At 39.5% G+C, this 22,787-nt stretch overlaps 1 protein-coding gene across 2 annotated transcripts in view; it reads right to left on the bottom strand.

Moving 5' to 3' along the window:
• Positions 1 to 22,787, bottom strand: part of IARS2 (isoleucyl-tRNA synthetase 2, mitochondrial) — a 52,726-nt gene that overhangs the window by 9,666 nt on the left and 20,273 nt on the right. For both annotated transcript variants that reach the window (XM_039529406.1, XM_039529407.1), the window contains exons 13-15: positions 14,496 to 14,598; positions 13,671 to 13,764; positions 2,643 to 2,751 (exon numbers count right to left, since the gene is read on the bottom strand). In XM_039529406.1, the coding sequence (XP_039385340.1) occupies positions 2,643 to 2,751; positions 13,671 to 13,764; positions 14,496 to 14,598 (306 nt within the window). The remainder of the gene's footprint in view (positions 1 to 2,642; positions 2,752 to 13,670; positions 13,765 to 14,495; positions 14,599 to 22,787) is intronic.

Below are 22,787 nucleotides of genomic sequence, written 5' to 3'. Positions count from 1 at the left end.
GGGCCGCGTGCGGCCCATGGGCCACAGGTTGCCCACCACTGGACTAATTCTAACAGACTAAGGGTGAAATCTGGGTTTCACTAAAGTCAATGCAGTTTCCCCACATTATATCTATACATATTTTATATCTATATCTATATACACACAAATAAATAAAAAGGAACACATGCGCACACACACAATATATGTTTTATACCATTCATTTTTCCATTTGACCAAAATAGACTTTTACATTCAGTGCATATGCATTTGCTCATTTAAGTTGTTTATAAAAATCCAAGTAGTATTATGTATACTTCCTTACTGAAAAAGTAACAAATTCAATAAACTAAATATTTCCCAATGCAATCAATTCAATATCTCAAATTATTGCCTCTATTCACTGTTCTCTTTGCAACCAGACGAGCTAAAATCATGGTTTTAAATGAAAGCTTAGGTTATTTGACCATTTTTATTAGGGCTGTCAATTAATCGCACTTAACTGAAATGATTAACTCAAAATAAAATTAACTCAATTAAAAAAATTGTGATTAGTCACAGTTTTAATCGCACTGTTAAACAATAACAGAATACCAATTTAAATTTATCAAATATTTTTGGATGTTTTTCTACATTGTCAAACATACTGTTTTCATTTACAACACAGAACAGAAAGTGTACAGTGCTCACTTTGTTGTTTTTTATTACAAACATTTGAACTGTAAAAAGAAACAAAATACCATAGTATTTTTCAATTCACCTCATACGAGTACTGTAGTGTAATCTCTTTATTATGAAAGCGTAACTTACAAAATGTAGAATTTTTTTTTGTTACATAACTGCAATCAGAAACAAAACAATGTAAAACTTTAGAACCTACAAGTCCACTCAGTCCTACTTCTTGTTCAGCCAATCGCTAAGACAAACCAGATTGTTTACATTTATAGGAGATAATGCTGCCTGCTTCTTCTTTACGTCATCTGAAAGTGAGAACAGGTGTTCACATAGCACTTTTGTAGCCAGGGTTGCAAGGTATTTACATGCCAGATATTCTAAACATTTGTGTGCCCCTTCATGCTTCAGCCATTCCAGAGTACATGCTTCCATGCAGATGACGCGCTCATTTAAAAAATAATTTGTTAATGAAAGTTGTGACTGAACTCCTTGGGGGAGAACTGTATGTCTCCTGCTCTGTGATTTTACCTGCATTCTACCATATATTTCGTGTTATGGCAGTCTCGGATGATCACGCAGCATGTTGTTCGATTTAAGAACACTTTAACTGCAGATTTGACAGAACACCCAGGAGATTCAAATGTGAGATTTCTAAAGATAGCTACAGCACTCGACCCAAGGTTTAAGAGTCTGAAGTGCCGTCCAAAACCTGAGAGGGACAAGGTGTGGAGCATGCTTTCAGAAGTCTTAAAACAGCAACACTCTGATGTGGAAACTATAGAACCCAAACCACCATAAAAGAAAATCAACCTTCTGCTGGTGGCATCTGACTCAGATGATGAAAATGAACAGGTGTTGGTCCATGCTGCTTTGGATCGTCATCGAGCGCGAACACATGTCCTCTGAAATGGTGGTCGAAGCATGAAGGGGCACACAAATGTTTAGAATATCTGGCATTTAAATACCTTGCAACGCCAGCTACAACAGTGCCATGCGAACACCTGTTCTCACTTTCAGATGATATTGTAAATAAAAAGCAGGCAGCATTATCTCCTATAAATGTAAACAAACTTGTTTGTCTTAGCGATTGGCTGAACAAGAAGTAGGACTGAGTGGACTTGTAGTGCTGAAGTTTTCCATTGTTTTATTTGAGTTCAGTTATGTTAAAAAAAATTGACATTTATAAGTTGCACTTTCACAGTAAAGAGATTGCACTACAGTATTTATGAGGTGAATTGAGAAAACCTATTTCTTTTGTTTCTTTTTTTACAGTCCAAATATTTGTAATAAGAAATTAACATAAAGTGACATAACATAAATTGTACACTTTGTATTCTGCATTGTAAATGAAATCAACATATTTGAAAATGTAGAAAACATCCAAAAATTTATAATAAACGTTATTCTATTATTAACAGTGTGATTAAAACTGCAATTAATCATGATTAATTTTTTTAATCGTTTGACAGCCCTAATTTTTACCCTTAGGTAACAGCTTTGCACTCATGTTAAGTTCAAGGTTCAAAAACACAGAGACACATTACATAGTCACCATCCCCTGCTGTTCAATTTACAGTCAGTGTGAGCTTCCATAAGATGTCCCATATTAAGATAAGACACTGATCTTGGCAGCGAAAGGGCATGGCAAGAATGGGTGATGCCAAGAATAACTGGTGACACCTGAACACACAATGAGGTATAACCTGAGTGAATGAGATAGATGAACACAGTAAGCTTTTGGAATAATGAAGGAAAGCATCCATTAAAACTTAGAGTGAGAAAAACAAGTTCAACAGAAAATAAATGTACTGTGATATAAACCTTTGAGGAAACCTTTAGAATAAAGTGTATGGATGTCACCTGAAGATCCAGTAAAGGCTTTCTTTAGTTTTTGTGGGGAAAAGGTTCTTCATATTCTCTATTCAAATTACCATACTCCCATTATATAAAAGCTCAATAAATGGCCATGTTGCAGACCAAGCACTTACTTATAAGGTGCTTTTTTTCTTGTTGCCACACTAGTTAAGAGAGAGGACTGAAACCAGCCTCCCAATTGGTCTTTTCCTTCCAAGTATAAATCCGCCCTTTGATCTGCACCTTAAAACAAAAATATGTCAACTGATTTTTTCAAAAAAAACAAAACGTCAGTTTATATTAGATTCCTAAATACCTGTAGTAGGTTCATGGCAAAATGAAGTAATCAGAAGAAATATTAACATGTGTTGTAGTAGACATATCTGTAAGCGGTTATAGAACACTATGTTTTTGTTCTGTGAACCAAGAACTAGTTTATTTACTAGTGTAAAAAAAGTACACAATGAATTGTTGAAAACAATAGACATTATCAGGCTAATTATCCCCAACTACTCAAGCAGCTAACAGACAAAATAACAGGTGGTCATTAAATGCTGAGAATCGTTAAACTCTGAGAATTTATAGGCAACAAACAAGCTTAGAGGCCCATGTGGGGCTCTAAGCTAACAAAATAATACTGAATTATGAAAATACAGGCTATTATAATATTGCCTATGTTGCACTCAGTACATTTCATATCAGGCTCTCAAGGCACTTTACAAATATTAATAATGATAAAACTGCAGGTTTCAATATAAACAATGAACAAACTGATTCATCGCTTGGTACGCAACTGTGCTGCCAACAGTACAAGTCGTGGGAACCCAAAAGTCTGAAGTTACACAGGTACTCAAAAGGGAGGGAGGTGGGAACTGGTGGTTATTCCATAGGCTCACAGTAGGAAATTTTTCTTGATTTTTAGCCAAAATCTTCCTTTAATCAGTTTCATTCAATAGCTCCTTTTTTCCTCCCCTTTGAACCACCTGAGACTATTCCTCTCTTTCTCTCTGGTGTTTACAGCCTTTATCTATTTGTTTAGCTTAATGGAAGTTTCGATATTCAGATCCATCCTGTAATAAAAAACAGTTCAACATTACAAAGGTCAAGGACATTCAGCCACTGCTAACTAAGGTGTGTGGGTGGAGGTTATGTTTTTCTATCACATTAATTTATTCCTTCAAGTAAATCATAAAGATCTAGTTAGAAAGCACAATAAAATTATTAATCTTTGCAACAAGAGACTGCAAAATACACGTAAAGACAAAATAAGCATAATAATAATTGTAGTGAGTAAGCAGGCCATAAAATGGATGCAGTTATAAAGCAATAGCAGCAATAACTTTGGCATCTATTACTGATTTACTGTATATAGAGTATTTTTCTCTGGCAAGTCAACTGCTAGAAAATTTCAATTCTTGCAATGTAGGGCAAGTAAAGAAAAGAAATGTTCTTTTAATAAGGGGACTCTAATCTAGATGACTGAAGAACCTAAACAAATGGTCTACAAATATCCACCCAATTAATCTATTAGTGTTGGTCTTTGTTGTCTGGTAGAAAGTAGATATAATGATATGCCTGCAAGGACAGCATGCCCTGGTGAATATACTTTGCATTTTTTATGAATTATTGAATATTATGTGTCTGTAGAAGTAGCAGTACCATGAGCCTATATTTCACATTAATTAAATAATTTATAATCTATTCAAATCTATTGGGTAGTTCTCATCTCAATTGTAATGAAAAAACAGCAAAGTTGTAGTGACTTTGTGTCAACTTTAATTAGAACAGAGATGTACATTTCTTAGCTATGTGCAAAATTATGTGACAGTCCTGAAGAGTTTTCAGTTGTTTTTTAAATTAATCAACTATAGGGCACATGTCCATTAAGGAGTGTATTACAGTTTATGATCCCTTTTGATAGGGGATTTCAGGATTCTATATCTTTGATCTTATAGACTTTAGCCTCTAGATTAAAATGTATTCTACTGTAATGCCAACGACAATTAGCCAACTTTTACTTTAAATCTTCTGGTCAGCACAAAAAGTTAAAAAGCACAGATAGACATGCTGTAAAATAATCACATTCATTCAGTGAAACATTAACAAGGGAGATAGAGAAAGAATTATGGTGCTGAAAGTTGAATTCTTCTCTTGCACTGGGGGTTAAGGTTTGATCCAAAGCCTATGGAAGTCAATGAGAGCCTTTTCCATTGAGTTCATCAGGTCCTCTTCCATGTTACCACAAAAACACATGTGCTTAAGTAGTGCCACTGAATTCAACAAGTTTAAATAAATTATTCACCTAATCTGAAACACAGGTGCAAAGAGTCATGCTATTTTCAGAGGCAAAAATTCTCAGAATTAAAAATGAGCAAGTAGGTTAGCTATCTTTGCAGATGTATCACTATACTCCATTTTCTCTACTCATTTGGATTAAACATAAATTTGTGCATAGCTCTTTGTGGAAACAGGACCTTAGGATGTAAATAGTTTAAGTTTTGACACAAAAACACGTCCATTCTACAGTTAAAATGTCAGAGATGCCAAGTTGTTTTTCAAATGCTATGACATTAATAGAGATTTATATATGCCTGGAAAAACGTTCTCACATTAGATTTATAAAAATGGACTGTTAATTCAAGGACCGATGCAGATGCTTGGTCAGGAATACCAAAAAGAGACCTGACGATCAGACGGCTAACAAACTGAATGAGATCTGCAGCAGCAGAAAAATGCAAAGTAGTTCCCCAGTGCATGTGCAGGAGCATCACATCCCAAACCAAGAGGACAACAGTTCTGATCCGACATTGATGGAATTGCATCCAAGATATCACAAAAATTTGGGCATATTTTTACAAGATGTAGATTTTTTTGGTTACTCTTCTCTGTCTTGAATTTATAGGAATGAAATGGTGAGGAAAGATTAAGTCAAACTAGATGTTTATATCTTAACTAAATGACTTCCTAAACATGTGTCTGAGAAACACACAGTACTACAAGTTCAGCATCTGAAAGATGAAACTCCCAAACTGGAGACTAATTAGTCAGGGCAACTCAAAGGGGTCTGACTAGGGAATAAAATGGATGACGCTGAGGGAAAATATTATGCTATGAGACCCTGGGGTGGGGGAAAACCAAACAAAAAAAATAAACCCAGTGAAGTCTATTCAAGCCAAATAAAGCTAGATTGGGCAAAACACTCACCCAGTTGTACCTTGTAGCCCCGCAACAACAGTGGGGATGGACAACATGATAATACATCTTTTCCTACTCTAATGTCTACGATGTAAATTGAAACAAATCTGTCACTTCTAATGTGGTAGCTTACAAATTTAAACAGTCAGGAAAACACATGCTTAACGTTGCTGAATGCACTACGGGAAGGAACTCGGATACTATGGTGATGAGCATGATATACACAGCATAGAACAAACTGTACCAAAGCAAAGCCATTTCCATTACAATTCATGCATGAATTAACTTGCATAGAATGCACAAGCCACCCTCTTCATTGTTCCCACCCAAATGGTTGTAGTAAATATGCAGAGAGGCCGTAAACAAAACCCTGTAGACAGAGAAAAATGGCTTTAAGCCATTTCCCAATAAGCAACAAATAAATGAACTACAACTATTTTTATTTCAATTTATTTAGAGCACCTACCCAAAAGCCATCATTGAATGCCAACCTGTATATATTTGTAATAACAATATTTATTATCCAGTACAGAGTTTGGTAGCTGGTTTTAGGAGAAGCTGCCTCTCTTCCCTGAAATCTGTGTTACAGTTGTTGTCAGCTGAGATGTTTCAGCTAACAGCCTCCTTAAATAGAAATGAGGCAACTGGTAAGGTGCTTTCCATCAAGGGATCCTCTGATTTGGAATCTACTGCTCTTAACCTGTCTGCTACAGGTGTTAATCTTTTTTTCCCCCCTCATGCACACTGCAGAGGATCAGATGCCCTATATCAATGTGGTGAGCAGTTTAGTATTTATTTCTGTTGTGGAGGATTTTTATTTTTAGTGACTGTAAACCAGAGAGCCAGGACAGCCTCTTGAGGGTAAAATAATGAATTCTTTTATTGCTGTAAATAAAATATTACCTTCCCATCCCTCAATTCCAGAAGGGAGCAAATAGCACTTATTGGTTATAAGTGGCACAATTTATATATTCTACATGGGTCTGATGCAAATGGCCAAGATTGGAAGTGTAGGGGGAGCCACCTTTGAAAAGCTAGTATCCCCGTGCAGCTTGCTAGGGACTCCAGTCACTGAACAATTCTTTAAACACATTTAAAAACCTACGGCTGCAAGACCTATTTTTTCAAAACTTGATGTATCTCACTTCCTCAAAGAACCATCATACAGATCACATACATGTTGAATTTAAAATCTGAATATGTGCATATCAGGTGGAATAATATTCTTTGCTCAGAAACCGCTAATCCAATCGTATTAGAAGTACAGTGGAAAGTCTTGTGTAAAGAACGAACCCTAAACCCTAAACCTACCCACCATCTCTGCCAAAACCAGCTGTTTAACTGGGATTCCTTGTTGCTCTGAAATTCTGACTGTTTGATAATCAGTTGTATCATTTTTTGTTATGTGCTTGAAGAAGCATCAGTGGTTCATTTCCATTAGCTGAACTAAGAGCAATAGAATGAAACGTTTGGGTCATTATCACATATTAAACCCTGCAGTGGTCTTGAATTTTACCTGCATTTATTGTCCTTTGTTACGGCTTTAGCCATGAATATCTTTCAGTAATCGCAAGACAATACAAACTGCAAGAACCTTTGTGAGAATTGTTGAGGTTGCTGAACTTTTGCAGGAAAAATAATAAACAGTACTTTTACATATATATGGCACACTATCTTTTGTAAGCCAGTATGCCATCATGAATTTGGCTACAGGAGGCTCCACTCACTGCTGTGATATTTCGGAAAAACAAAAAGGTTGCTCAAGAAATATCTTGGAAAAGGGAATCTCTGTGCATTACCTTTCACAGTATAATTGCTTTGTGTAGAAACATGGGAAATTAGTTACTGTTTCTGAAAGTGAAACCACATAAATGTAAATATTTATACTGTATTTTATAATATTCTAGATAAAGTTGTTTAATTTCTCCACTGCTGAAGGCCTTGTCCATAAAGACAGATGTTCCTTGCAATATATTAAACCATCCTTTACATCTAAAACCACTGATTCAATTTTTTTTTTTTTTGGCAACATGTTTAGCTGCCGCAGAAATCTGTAGCCTCAAATGATAACACATGCAACAAAAAAGTAGTGTATTTTTAAATTGTTAAACTTGGTTTTCTTCCCTTATGTACAGAACAATTATAACTAGTGTGCATTACAACTGCTCTTTTCTTTTGACTTCAGCGACTTACTCATAAGTTTAAATTTATGGACATGCTTAAGTACCTTGCTGAACGAGGCCCATGAGATTAACTGTTTTAAAAGGCAGATTTAAAAGTTTCTTCTTGCTTCAAGATGACTTTTACATGACCTATTATTGACCTATTCTCTTTTGTCTTCATAGAGGGGTGGTATGCTACTGTATAACCAAGGTTGCAACTGAGTTTCCATTATTATAAGCTTTATGTTAGTCACACAACAAAAATCCACAAAAAAATGTTAGCCTCAAAGTTGGTTGGTTAGGGGCAAAGATAGAATTTTTCTAAAAAAATGAAGTGAACTGGGCAGAGATGCTGAATTACAACACCCTAAATTAGAGGGGTTCAGAAGTCAAATAATATTTTAATTTAAGCTACTATCTAGCCAAGAAAAATAAATCTCCTCCCCGCCCCCATGGACAGTAAGTAGAGAAATGGAGGTTGCTCACCTGTAACTGGAAATTCTTTGAGATATGTGGTCCCTATCTGTATTCCACATGTGGGTAAACGTGCACCACATGCCTGAGATTGGAGATTTCTAGCAGTAGTGTGCCTTGGTCCACAAACCATGTTATTGCTCTCCTTGGGCTCCAGAACCAAGGGTATAAAAGGTGGTGCAGACTGGCATCTCTCCAATTCCTCTTACCATGAATCAAGTAAGATCTGAAGCAATGGGGAAGGAGAGTGGGTAGTGGAATATAGACAGGGACCACACGTCTCAAAGAACTTCTACTTACAAGTGAGTACCCTTCATTTGCCTTCAAGTGCTGGTTCCTGTATGTATTCTCCACATATGGGTGATTGGTAAGCAGTATTCAAACAGGAAGAAGTTGTGAGGACGCAGTTGGTATGAATGTCTGTAATACAGCTGTCCCCAGAGCTGCATTTGTAGAAGAGGCCTGGACTAGGACATAAGGCTTCATGAAGGTGTGGATGGAGCTCTGGTGGCTACCTGACGAAGTCCAGTATAGGTATTTTTCAAAGAGATGGTGTTGAGGTTGCCTGTGTTCTCGCAGAGTGGGCCCTCACCCCATCTGGGGAAGGAATACGTGCCAACTGATAACAGAGAGTGATGCATCCAGAGATCCCCTTAGAGACTCTCTGGGCAGATAACGCTTGTTTACACGATTATAGCAACAAATAGTCTCTGTTATTTCCTAATGGGGTTCGTTTTTTGCAGATAAAAGGCCAGGGCCTATCTGATGTCAAGGAAGTGCAATCTCTTTTCTTTGCTGGAAGCATAATGTTTTGGGAAGAATACGTCTAAGCGAATAGGTTCGTTCATGTGAAACTCTGAAATTACCTTGGGGATGAATTCTGGGTAGAGGTAAAGGGAGACTTTTTCCTCTATGAAATATGGTATATGGTGGGTCAGCCTAAGTGCTCCCAGTTTGCTCCCCCATCTGACATGAAGACAACCAAAATGGCAACCTCCATGGAAAGATGTGACATGGAACGCGGGGCCATCAGTTTAAAGGGTGGTCTGGTGAGAAGAGAGAGTACCAGGTTGAGGTCCTATTGCCGTGTGGGTTCTGCTACTGATGGAAAGGCCCTAATGAGACTTTTCAGGCAACAAACAGTAGCTGGGTGAATGAAGATCATGGGCTTCCATCAGGGGATGGCGGACTTGGAACAAACTAACAGGAAGTCCAGATGACCTGAGGGACAGGAGATAGTCTTAAATAACAGGAATCTCTGCTGATTCTGGTGATTTTCTGGTGGAGACTTCTACTGTGATTGGGGTAGTTAGGGTGGCCTTTGAACATGAACATTCTAGGTCTGACGCCCATCTAAATACCAGGGCATGAGATGAAGGAGGCCTGGGTTGGGACATCTGATCCTGCCATTCTCCTAAGTTAACAGATTTGGAGAGAGATGGATATGGATGGGATGACATTCATAGGAAATCCAGAAACCAAAACTGTCTTCACCACTTGGATGCAATGAGGATGACCCTAGCCCTGTCGTGACATATTTTCTGCAGAGGTAGCAGGAGGATCGGTGGGATTGAATGAGTAGAAGGAATGCATTGTGATAGACAGACTGCTCTTTGTTCTAGTAAGTTTGTATGTTTCCTGGCCTCCCCGAGGGAGGGATGCATCCAGGATAATGGTCACATCAGGTGTGGGTGTAAGGAAAGGAACTCTTCCATGCGCTTGTTCTGGGTTCATCCAGCAAACAAGAGAAGTTGTTACCTTGTATTCATTTCATGTCTGTCTGGTGAGTAAACAGACCGGACCCAGGCCTGCAAGCAACGCAGGTGGAGCCTGGAAAATGGTGTTATGTAAGTAAATGAGGCTACGGTAGCCCAGCCAGGAAAGACAGACCTTGACTGTGGCCTGAGGTCTGAGGGTAACTTGTCTTACCAAGTTGTTCATGGCTTGGAATCTTCCACAAGGAACAGGCCCTTGCTGCAGTCAAGTCTAGGGTCGCTCCTATAAAGTTTATGGTCTTTATGGGAGTCCAAGTGGACTTTTCTTTGTTGATGCAGATTCCCAAGGAATACAGCAGAGAGAGTAGGAACAGGGTTGCTGACTGGACCTCCTTAGTGGATCTGCCCATCAGGAGCCAGTTGTCCAGCTGTGAGGACTCTAGGCACTGTAGCTAGTTCAAATCGGAGCACTCTGCATTGGTAGTGCTCTTGTATTACCAGGAATCTGAGGAACCTTCTGTGGGTGAATGTCCACATGAAAGTAAGCATAGAAGCACAGGACTGCAAGGGACCTTAGGGTGACCAGATGTCCCGATTTTATAGGGACAGTCCCGGTTTTTGGGTCTTTTTCTTATATAGGCTCTTATTACCTTCCACCCCCTGTCCTGATTTTTCACATTTGCTGTCTGGTCACCCTAAGGGACCTTGAGAGGTCTTCTAGTCCAGTCCCCTGCACTCAAGGCAAAACTAAGTATTATCTAGATCATCCCGAACAGGTGTTTGTCTAACCTGCAATGACGAAGATTCCACAATCTCCCTTGGCAATTTATTCCAGTGCTTAACCACCCTGACAGTTAAGAATTTTTTCCAAAATGTCCAACCTCAACTGCCCTTGCTGCAATTTAAGCCCATTGCTTCTTGTCCTATCCTCAGAGGTTAAAGAGAACAATTTTTCTTTCATGTGAAGAGATGCAAACCACATGCCCTCCTCCAGAGAAGGCATTATTGATACCAATGTAACCATGAGAAATTTTGTTTTTCAAACAAAGAGAACTGAAATGTACTCAATTTACTGAACTCACTTCAATGATAAAGTGCACAGAACCAAAGATTAGCTGATGAATTTTTTCAAAGGTTATTAAGAGTTTTAAATAGGAGTGCTAGAACACATCAATTTTAACAAGATGGAAACAGGTTATCAGAAAAATCGCTGGAGATCTATGCTTTAAAAAAAAAAAAAAGTTAGTTCACTAGCCACACTGTATGTAGAAAGATAGCTCAAACCATAAACTGCTCCCTCTAGAGGGAGTGAGGGATGTAAGTAGAAAAAGGAGAATTTTTTCACCAAAACTGAAGTTGATTTACACACAGCTGTGTGATTAAGTGACATTAAGAAGTGATGTTTGCTACAACTAGAAAATCCTTCTGAACACTTATGGTTGACTCTAGCTTGAGAACGAAACGCAGAAAATTTATGTTAATTTACTAGATTTATCTATTCAACTGAAAAATTCCTCCCTGCTCTGCCAAATTCTCTGCTAGCTCCTCCCCATCCCACTCCCGTCCCCACCTCCAACCTTTTGAGATATTCAAGGCAGAGCCTGTCTTCTGGTTTTGGAAGTTCCCAGCCCATTTTGGACACTACCCAAACTTCAGATCTAAGATCATGAAATTATAGCACCTGTGTGAAGAGACAAAATGATAGTGAGGCGACAGTGCACCACATTTAGTATCAGCAACATGAATGCATGAAACAGACTAAATCAACAGTCTGTGGGGCATATTTCTATACTACACCCACAAGAGAGCAAACGTGGGCCTAGCTTCTCTAGAATGCTGAGTTAAGATAGTTCAGCTACCTTTACAGTGAGCTTCCTGACTTTTAAATTGTGGTACTTTTACTGACTGCTATGTCCCTGTAAGTTATACACCCTTAAGTTACCAATATGTACTCAACCTTACAGTTTTTTGTCTGGGATAGTAGAAAAAGATGGCACACAGTGTCTACCATATTTGGGTAATATTCCAATATATGCATGGTCACTATAGCCTTCCCATTTCTTTTGATAAACATGAATCAAATTATGATATGGTCCAGCTTATGCTACTATGAGGACTATTAGTGCAAGAAAATTTAAAAAGCAAAACAAAGCATCCTGTAGATAATTTTATAGAACATACTGCAGTAACAATTGTGCCTTTAATTTATGGTCATTCTTCAAGGATGTCTTTAGGGGTTTAGGAATGGAAATAGCTCTGGTACAGTCACTTTTTACAAATCAACTAGTTTAAAAATATGAACTTTAATGTATACAAGTGTCCTTTAGAAAATACACTGTTTGCTGATACCGTTGCCTTACTGCGTTGCTAGGAAATAAAATCTCTAATGCCAACATGTTTTACAATTCAACAAGATTGCTATCATACAGTTGTATACTCCTGGTTTAAAGTTCAACAGACTTGATGTACTGCACCAGCTTCTTACCCAGAAATGGCACCTGACTTTGGAGTCTCCTCTGGATATATCAAGAGCTTCTAAAATTTGAAAAAAATATCACTCCTTTGTTTTCTTGAGGTTGCTTACATGTACAACTCAATTGTCACTTTACTGTCTTATATTCCAATCATAGAATCTCAGTCACTAAACATTGCAGCTTTTGTAATGTCAAAAAGTAACTTATTAAAAAACCCCATTGACTGGTCTACTCCAGTTGTTCTCAAACTAGGGCCACTGCTTGTTCAGGGAAAGCCCCTGGGGGGCCAGGCCGGTTTGTTTACCTGCCACATCCGCAGGTTCAGCCGATTGCAGCTTCCACTGGCCGTGGTTCACCGGTCCAGGCCAATGGGGGCTGCGGGAAGCGGCACGGGCCGAGGGACATGCTGGCCGCCCTTCCCACAGCGCTCATTGGCCTGGAGCGGCGAACCGCGGCCATTGGGAGCCATAAGCAGCCAAACCTGCGGACACAGTAGGTAAACAAACCAGCCCGGCCTGCCAGGGGCTTTCCCTGAACAAGCGGCAGCCCTAGTTTGAGATCCACTGGTCTATTCAACAGCAAACATTTGCACTAGGAGACACAGTACAAAGTCAGAGCACGGCAAATTGCACTTGCTACACAAAATGATCAGAAGTGACAACTTCTGCATCGATGTACATTATTATAAGTGTGTAATTATGATTAACATTTTCAGCGGTAATTCTAGTCTTAGTTTATTTTGAATTAACGCATTTTAAAGTTTGTGCTGATGTGTACTGACTTTGTCTTTCAGAGTTATGTAGAAAGGAGGTCTGCACATTAGCAGTGAACTGCTTTCATAACAGGAACAGGCAATTTTAATTCTCTGCATCTTTAGTTTTTATTTTAAAAATGTGTATGGTACTTCACATGCCAGAATGATCAAGGGTAACTCATTGAAAAACATGAACTTTTACAATATTGAAAATGAATTTGCAAACATCAAATCCTGTTCTTAAGAAGCTTTACAACCAATGACATCATCTCAAATTTGCCACTGACCAACTCAACTCCACTGACTTCAGCAGTTTTGTGGACGACAGTAGTGCATCTAGCCCAACAAGCATTTCAAAAGAATATTCAACATATACCAAACTCCATACCTTCCAAAACATGAGCCCAGGAAGTTCCACTATCAAACCAGATATCCAGGACATCCTGTCCCTGTACATAATCCAGTACATCATGGCTACCAACCTAATGAAGTAACAGTTAAACTGTATTAATAAGAGTAAATAGAACATCCTGTACCTTTAACTGGAAGAAGGTGAGTGTCCCCAAAGTAGAAATAACCACAGAAGAATTTGGTTTTGGTCCACCAGTTTTGCAGAAGATGTCAGGAAGCATGCACACTTTGCAAGAGGTTATTTACAAAATTAGATGTGATAGTTACTTTTCAGAAGACTAATGACCCTCTCTCTCCCCCTACAAGAAGTAAGAAGCTAACGTGAACTGCATCCTAGACACATACTTTATATGTGCACAGTGGCTGAAGAATTCGGCCATGAAAGCAACATAAACAGTAGCAAGTACTACATACAAACATCAGAAAAACTAGCTTTAGCCAGCAGAAACATTTTGAGCCCAACTGTGGCCTCAGGTACCTGTTGAGAGTGCCCAGTGGAAATGCATCCTAAATTTCTGGCACCAATCTGACATACAACACTGAGATATAGCACAGTACAATACACAATCTGGATGTGCTCTCATTTGACACCTTATAACAAATAAAAAAAATCTTAAGGATCACAGAACTATCTGAGGGTTTAATATTGCTGCCCATCATTGTAGTCCTCAAGTGCCTTCAATATGAAATTAATAGCATTAGCTATATTGCACTTACTGTGTTACGAGAGATCTAGGTTGCGCCCTCTTCCTCCCACACACACACCAATTTCCACCCTCTACATTTACAACCAGAAAGTTACCTTTGCTGCAACCTTTCTTGGTAGAAGCTGTTCAATAGGAAGAGTCCACCATGCATCACTTCCATGCTGCTCCACTATTTTAATAACATTCTCAATGATTTCACTGTGTAAGAAGGAAACATTTTAGCATAGTTCAATCAAGGAGCTACTATAGATTCCTTAAAGTAGCTGAGACCCAAAGTAATGATGTATATTGGGATACAAACCAAACCCACTGAAGCAGAAGTTTTCAAGCCTGGACCATGAACCACCAGTAATCTGCAGAGCCTTTTCAAGTGGTCTACATGATGCAATATTTTGAGAAACATGCAGTGAAGGATTGGTGGACTGGGATGTGAGGAGGTTCTCTTTCTTATGATGTCGCCTGAAGAACCGTTGCACTAAACAATGTCTTGTATTTTACCCTTATAGATTCTTGAAGAATTACGAACTGCAGACTCACTGAGATTGTGGTTAGTGCATCAGATCTGGACTATTTGAGCTCTTCCCTCCCCCACTCCTTCCCACCATGCTGTTGCAGTAGTCTTGATTTTTTTCTTACTGAATTAGCTGCTCTCAATTTGCGGCCAGCACATCCCTCAGCCCATGCCCCCATTGGCTTTGAGCAGTGAACTGCGGCCAGTGGGAGTTGTGATCGGCTGAACCTGCGGACGCAGCAGATAAACAAACCGACCCGCCAGGGTGCCTACCCTGACAGGCCGTGTGCCAAAGGTTGCCAATCCCTGATCTAATACATTGTAGTTTTGCTTACCTGGAGCGTCTGCAGGCATGGAGCCCCTCAGCTCACTGTGGCTGTGGTTCGCCGTTCCCAGCCAATGGGAGCCGCAGGAAGTGGCGTTCCCAGCCAATGGGAGCTGCGGGAAGCGGCGCCACTTCCTGCAGCTCCCATTGACTGGGAACGGCGAACCACAGCCACAGCGAGCTGAGGGGCTCCATGCCTGCAGACACTCCAAGTAAACAAAATGTCCCAACTCGCCAGTGGCTTACTCTGACGGGCCAGGAGCCAAAGTTTTCCAACCCCTGAAATATAGGGTCGGCTTATGAAAGGGCCATACAGTTTTTGCTATTTCTACCTATCCATTTTGGGGAGGTCGGCTTATAAACGAACAGGCTAATGAATGAGTATATACGTTTACAAAGAAGAATGTCCTAAAAAGGAAAAAACTTTTACAAGCATATTGTTTTAAATAATCAAACATCTTTCGCTCACAGGCTAGGAATTAAAAAGACCCCATCCTTCCCCACACAATCCTATTTTATGTCCAATTTCTAAAATAACACTAACATGTACCGTTTATTTTAATAAACCACGAAGTCATTTCAGCCTATTGAACGATTTCACACGTACAGCAGCAATTTCATGCTCCTGCTGGCATTTTAATAAAGATTTAATTCTTCTATTTTTTGCCTACCAAGTCAAGTTTAAAGCTTTCAGTGAAATTCTACTGAAGTTAATGGGAGTTTTGTCATTGATATCAGGGGGCCATGTTTTCACCCTTTGCATTTTTCCTGCAACCAGTAAGGTAATCTCTCGCAGCCTACACACACAACTAAATGGGAGCCTGGAACTCCCAAGTTCTACTGCCAATTTCACCACTTACTTTTTGTGGCCTTGGGAGAGTCACTTAACCTCTTTGTTTCAGTTTCTCAATTTTCTACACGACTTTGGCCTTGTCCACGCTAGGGTTTTTTCCTAAAATTGTCCACAGTTAGCAACTGTGGGTACTTGTGTGTAGCCAAGACACTGGCAGATGCCAGCACTTCAACTTGTGTGTTATGACACTGCGCCAGAAAGGGTTAAGCAACTAGCAGGCTAAATGACCCAAATTGAACCTTTAAAGACATATCAGAAAAGTATATAAATGGTAATTAGGACCATTCCTTATAGATAGCTAACAAAGCCATGTTTGACAGACTACAGCTTTGAAATGTAAACCTGTATTTTTAGAGAACTGGAAGAAGATAGTGATTGTATTTACATCTATAACTTGTTATCCTCCAACAAGTTATAGATGTAAACAGTGTAACCCAAGATTCATGTCTGTTACAAATTCTATTGATTCAGCAATCAAAAGGAGATATTAACATTAAGTTGGGTGTACTGATATCATTGTCCATATTTCTCACTGAAGTTTACTACAAACTGTCTATGAACTGCTCAGTTACCTACGCTGATGAATGCATCTAATTACCTGTGTATACATTGGAAATAGGAAGTTTTACTTCAAAGTCACTATTCTTCATCTAAGGAACACCTGCTGTCAAGAGGCTACCAATAGCCTGCCAGAGATCTACAGAACTCTAGGGCCCCAGTCCTGTATCTCAGATCTGCTTAAGCTTGGACAGGGGAATCTTGAGTCACAGGATTGAGGTCTCCAGCTCCAGTCTGGATCACCCTGCTAATTCTCATGGAAGAATCTGAACAAACTCGCTAAACGGACTGCCTATTTTGGATTATAACCTAATGAACTGATTCTGGAATAAACTTTTTGCAACTCAGCAGCTCACCATCTTTAACATGAAACTGACTTAAGAACTTTATTCACATCTGTATGTATACTGATCTTTTAACCAATACTCACTCTCTTTTCTTTTTTAATAAATCTTAGTTTAGTTAATAAGAATTGGCTGTAAGCATTTATTTGGGTAAAATCTGAAATATTCATTGACCCAATGGATAATTTGTCCAATCCTTTAGGACTTCATATATGATAAACAAGACTTTCAGTAATCCTCATCATATTTGACTTGGCTGTCTGGGTGGCAGCCCAAGGCTGGGTTGCTTTAAGGGAACTGTGTTTTTGGCTTTGGGGTAACCAGTAAGGTATTATAAAAGCTGTTTTGTTGATGGCTTGGTGAATCTAATTAGAACCACCACCAGTTTTGGGGATTGTCTGCCCCATTCTTTGCAGTTTTCCCTGATTGAGACATCTCAGCGTGGCCCCTCCAGGCAACAATGGTCAAAGTTGTGAAGACCTCTGAGCCCAGTTTAACACACCAGCAGCTACCTGGCACCCTTTCTAAGTTAGTGGAGCTGGACAAGTAACAATAGTAAGACATTTTAGGAAACTAATCCTTGTGAAAATGCATCCCAAGAAGGAAGGGTACATTGTGAAGATATTTTGTAAAATGCTCTAAATACTTGCCAATTACCACCACCACCCATAACGCTGGAGGAAACTGCATTTCTTGCACTGACTTGAAGTTCAGTGAGGAGCAATGTCAGGAACTCTGCTATATACCCAGAGGGCAATGCACCACAATCAATCAACACAGTACAGTGCCTGCGTGGACAGAAGACCATTCCAAACAAAGGTTTTGGTCCAGAACAGAAGTAGACGAGTCAATTTTGGACTGGATTCTTCTACATTAGGAGAGGTAGGTCTCCTCTATGCATCCCCCAGCTCATACTAATTCATGTTCTCTGGAAAACCAAACAAGACAATGTCAAGCTTATTCTGATTGCGCTGGCCTGGTCTGAAGAACACTGGTGCTTGGAACAACTTAAACTATGACAAAGAGTCTGTCTCTCTCTCCCTCCAATTCTAGGGCTAATGACCCAGCAGAGAGTTTGGATTTGCCATCGAGGGCACGTGATGGTGTGACCTGTAAGACTTTGACACATCTAGAACTGACTTTTTTTGGGGAAAAAAAAGAAGTACAGGAGATTCTATTAAACTCCAGGAAGCAGTCAACTCGCCTTGTTGTTATAATAAGTGAAAAAGACTCTTTCTGTGGGTAGCCAACAACTTCATCAACCCCGCTTCAGCTCCTTTTCAATACATACTGGAGCACTTCAACTTGCTTCATCTGAAATCCTTGGGACTCTCCATATAATCAGTAAGAGTACATCTTGCAGCCACCTCAACACATTACAGCTTAGTTGAACAAAAGACAGTATAAGCCACAGTAAAAAGGAAATATTCTTGGAAGGGCTTAGTGTGTCTACCCTCCAGTTAGAGAACCTGTGGCTACATAGGTCCTCTCTCTAGTACTTTCGCGGTAGTCTCTCTCATTAGGTCTCTCTCCTTAGGGAAGCATAGCAACACACTTTGGATGCTCAATTTATTTATATAGGTCTAAGGAATACAGAAAATCACCTAGACTGTTTGTCTCTTAGATGGAAAAGAGTAAAGCTCAGGCAATCACATCCCAATACCTTTTTAAGTGAGTTAGACTCTATTAAATACTGTTATAAACGGTTCCTCTTCCCAAAGGGCTTAAAGCACACTTTGTTAGAGTGAAGACTGCTTTTATGGCCTGCCTCCGAAGTATTTTCATGTTAGAAACCTGTAGAGCTGCCACTTGGACCTTGATTCATACTTCCTAAAACATTCCTCAACTCTGGCAACTAAATCAGATGCAAATTTGGCAATGGAGCATTACAATCTACTTAAATAGGCCTCCCTGTCCCACTGTACAGAGGCAGGAATGTTGCTCCCAAGAGTGCGAATGTGAAGAGGTCACTTTAAAAAAAGAAATGAAGGTTACTCACTTGTAACCACAGTTCTTCAGAATGACCTCTGCCCTTCCTGCTCATCTTTCCCTCTTCCTCAGAGTTTCAGTTACAACTTTGGACCCGAAGAGGCAGTGGAAAGAACTAGGGTGCTTGGTGTGTCATGTCCCCTTTTATAGCTGAGGACAGGGGACGGTGTGGGTACGGCAGAGAACCCCAATAGGCATCGCTACCAGAAGGTTCCATGAATCCAAGCTAAATCACCAGTGCCTCTCAAGAGCATGAATGTGCAGAGGCCTCATGAAGATCTTTGATTAATTTTTCTTGATCATTTTCTTAAAAAAGGATATTTCAAGTGTTCTGCTCTGGTGAAATCTAGATTTCTGCTGATTATGGGCGCAAGCCCTGAACATGCAGTCATTGGCAAAACTGCTATTGCTTTTTAAACAGAAGTTGTATCTTCATAGCAATGGCCCAAGACACTCACGTAACTCAGGAATTTGACATGTTATGGTCTCTCTATATGTAAAACAATGGAGAATCAAAAATTTGAACCAAAACTGAACTACCAGCATTCAAGGCGGCCTCCCTCAGATTTCTGGGATGTGCATAAATCCAAAGAAAATAACTCAGTTTTGACATTGCTAATGTCCCTACAGTATACTTATTACAACGTATAACTCCAGTTCATGTCAAGTGGAATTGTTCTTGAAGTAAGTCACAGAATAGAAATACTAATCAGTCTTGATTAATAGCTCTTGCATCAAGTTGGAAAAGTTTCACAGGCTGTGATCAAGGGGTCTTATCCTTAGCTGGTATGGATAAATAATAACCCCAAAGAAGCCAGCAAAATTGTTTCTAGACTACAGTCTAGAGAATTGATACAGGTTTAGCTAGTGGGCCAAACTCATCCCTTATGCAACATGGGGTAACAGCACTTCAATGGAGAAGCATCAGGGATAAAATTAGTCCATACATTTTTAAAACATCCATCACAACGTTTAAGTGATCATACTTTCAGAACATTTAGCACACAACTATAACAACCTTTCTTCAATAAAGAGCAGACTGACCTAGAGTCTTAAGATGTTTTTGCAGTGGAGTTAAAGGTGATTTCTATTATTTTCAATTGGCCTACTCCTGAAATGCATCTTGCACCACCTGCAAAAGGTTAACAGCCTCAAGCACTTACTCAGAGATTCTAAGGCCAGAAAGGACCATTGTGATCTCCTGCATAACACAGGCCATAGGACTTCCCCCAAATAATTCCTAGAGCATAGCTTTTAGAGAAATACCCATTCTTGATTTAGAAGTTGTCAGTGATGGAGAATCTACCATGACACTTGTGAATTGTTCCAATGGTTAATTACTTTTACTATTAAAAATGTACACCAGTCTGAATTTGTCTGACTTTGATTTCCAGCTATTGGATTATGTTATGCCTTTCTCTGCTAGACTGAAGAGGCTATTATTAAAGATTTGTCAAGGCACGCCTTGACCTCTCTTTGTTAAACTAATCAGACTGAGTTCCTTGAGTCTATCACTACAAGGCATGTGATCTAATCATTTAATCATTCTCACGGCTCTCCTCTGTATCCTCTACAATTTAGCAACATGCTTCTTGAATTCTGAGCACTAGAACTGGATACAGTATACCAGCAGCGGTCACAACAGTGCCAGATACAGAGGTAAAATAACCTCTCTACTCCCAGTGGAGATTCTCCTGTTTATACATCCCAGGATCCCATTAGCTTTCTTCGTCACAGCATCACCCTTGGAGATTATGTTCAGCTGATTATCCACCACAACCCCTAAATCTTTTTCAGAGTCACTGCTTCCCAGGGCAGAGTTCACTGTTCTGTAAGTATAGTCTACATTCTTTGTTCCCAGATGTATACACTCACATTTAGCTGTATTAAAACATATATTGTTTGTTTGGGCCCAGTTTGACAGATTTCTAGCAGAAGCTAGTTCCAGAGCTAGGGACCTACCACAAACACTGCCCTGGGTGATATAGCTTTTGAGCACGCTTACTGAATGCAGAGACTGCAACAGAGCATACAGAGTCTCTGAGGTGAAAGATTTTTGTCTGATGGAGGGCACTCATTCATCTTAGATACACAACTAGCCATGGTGATCCATTAATTTGTCACCTTTAGACTTGATTATGGTAACAAGCTCTATGTAGGCCTAAGCACAGAAGCCACCTGGATAAGAATTAAGATGTCTGCCTTCTGCGTGTAAGAAAGTTTGTTACACCTTTACTCAGTACTCTGCACTGGCATCAAATCCAGTCTCCAAGTGAAATTCAAGATGGTTGTCACCATCGATAATATTCTACAAAATCACCACCGTTACTTGAATGCCCATAAGCAGGGATGAGCCCAGTAACACTCCACAATTTCAAGCTATCTTGAAAAATTCTGTAGGAAGTACCCTTAATTGAGGGTCCTTGCAATTATGTTCCCTGCCACCTAGCATCATTTTCACCTTCCAGATTCAATCTGATCCAACATGAAGGTCGCAATCTCTATCATATACTGGGTGTGTAGGGTTATTTCTCTGTCCAAGCTTGAAGAAAATAAGATGTAGAGACAAGTGCCATCAACATATTGACACTGCAGCTCCCAGTACCTCACTAATCTATCCTACAGACTTCACGTGAACACTGAACAAGAGAGCTTGACAACATAGCAGAATGAGCCCTCCAAAAGAAGAGTAGTTGCACATGAAAACCCTCTGGACCTTGCTCTAGAAAGAGTGGACATAACCTCAGATCTCTGCTTACTCCTATCAGTCCCTACAGTCAAATCAGCTGCCTCTCATGAGCAGTGCTGGAAGAATTTCTGTAGAACTAGAAATACCAAGAGGGAAGTCTGACTGCTGTTCATCCACTGATATCAATGTTATTTCTGAGCCATGTCCACACTCTATGCCTGGTATAGTCTGATGGACTGTAATAGCAATTTGTGGGGGAAAACAACCTGAGCAGTCCATCAAATGAGAGCCACTAAGTAGGTCAAAACTCTTCTTTGTCAACAAGCAGTGGGTTTTGCAACCCTCAGGAGGGACAAGTTCTACTAAAAATGGCAGATGAATAATAGATCTGTTTAGCCCAATCAGTAGGAATTAAGTAACTTAAAATAGCAATGATGCCTTCTTCTAACTAAAAGATATTAGTTCCTAACTTAAGCTTTAAAAAAAAAAAAGAAGTTTAGAACAGATAGACTTCTAGTCTGCATCTGATTTTTAAAGCATATAGGAAGTGGTGATTGTACTGAAGAATGACAGCGAACGCAGTATCACATTTGCTGTAAGCTACCTCCTACCTATCTATATTCTGAATGACCAGTGTTTGCTCCAGATTACTTTGCCAGACAGACAGCCTCAACAGAATTAGGGGCAAAAAATTCTCCCAAATTTCTACATAGTAGCCATAAGTAAAAAGGTAAGAAAAAAGAGGGGAAATTCAGACACACATACGGAATGGCAAATTGTGTTATCTGTAATGAAGAATTTTGTCTACTTGTTCCCTGTAGCTCTCCAGAAGAAAATGCAACCTTGCAATCAATCTTCCGTGTCTGTGTGTGAATGGTGTTAGAAAATGTCCCTACCACCAGGTTTTGTCAACCCCACTTAGCATTGGTTTTCTCTACTGTTTCCATGAATACTTCTACATAGACATCATGGGTTGAACTATCCTTTTATCATGCATAATGTTATACAAAATAAAGCCTAATATAGTTCATTTATGAACATCAGTAGGAGTTTATTTTAGAGTGCAAATTCCCCTGAACCTGACGTGAATTACGACATAACTTTCTCTTCTACAATAT

The sequence above is a fragment of the Mauremys reevesii genome, linkage group 3 (assembly GCF_016161935.1).
Source record: "Mauremys reevesii isolate NIE-2019 linkage group 3, ASM1616193v1, whole genome shotgun sequence".
Classification (NCBI taxonomy): Eukaryota; Metazoa; Chordata; order Testudines; family Geoemydidae; genus Mauremys; species Mauremys reevesii.
Note: the sequence above shows the minus strand (reverse complement) of the source record. Positions and strands in the feature narration are given on the sequence as shown.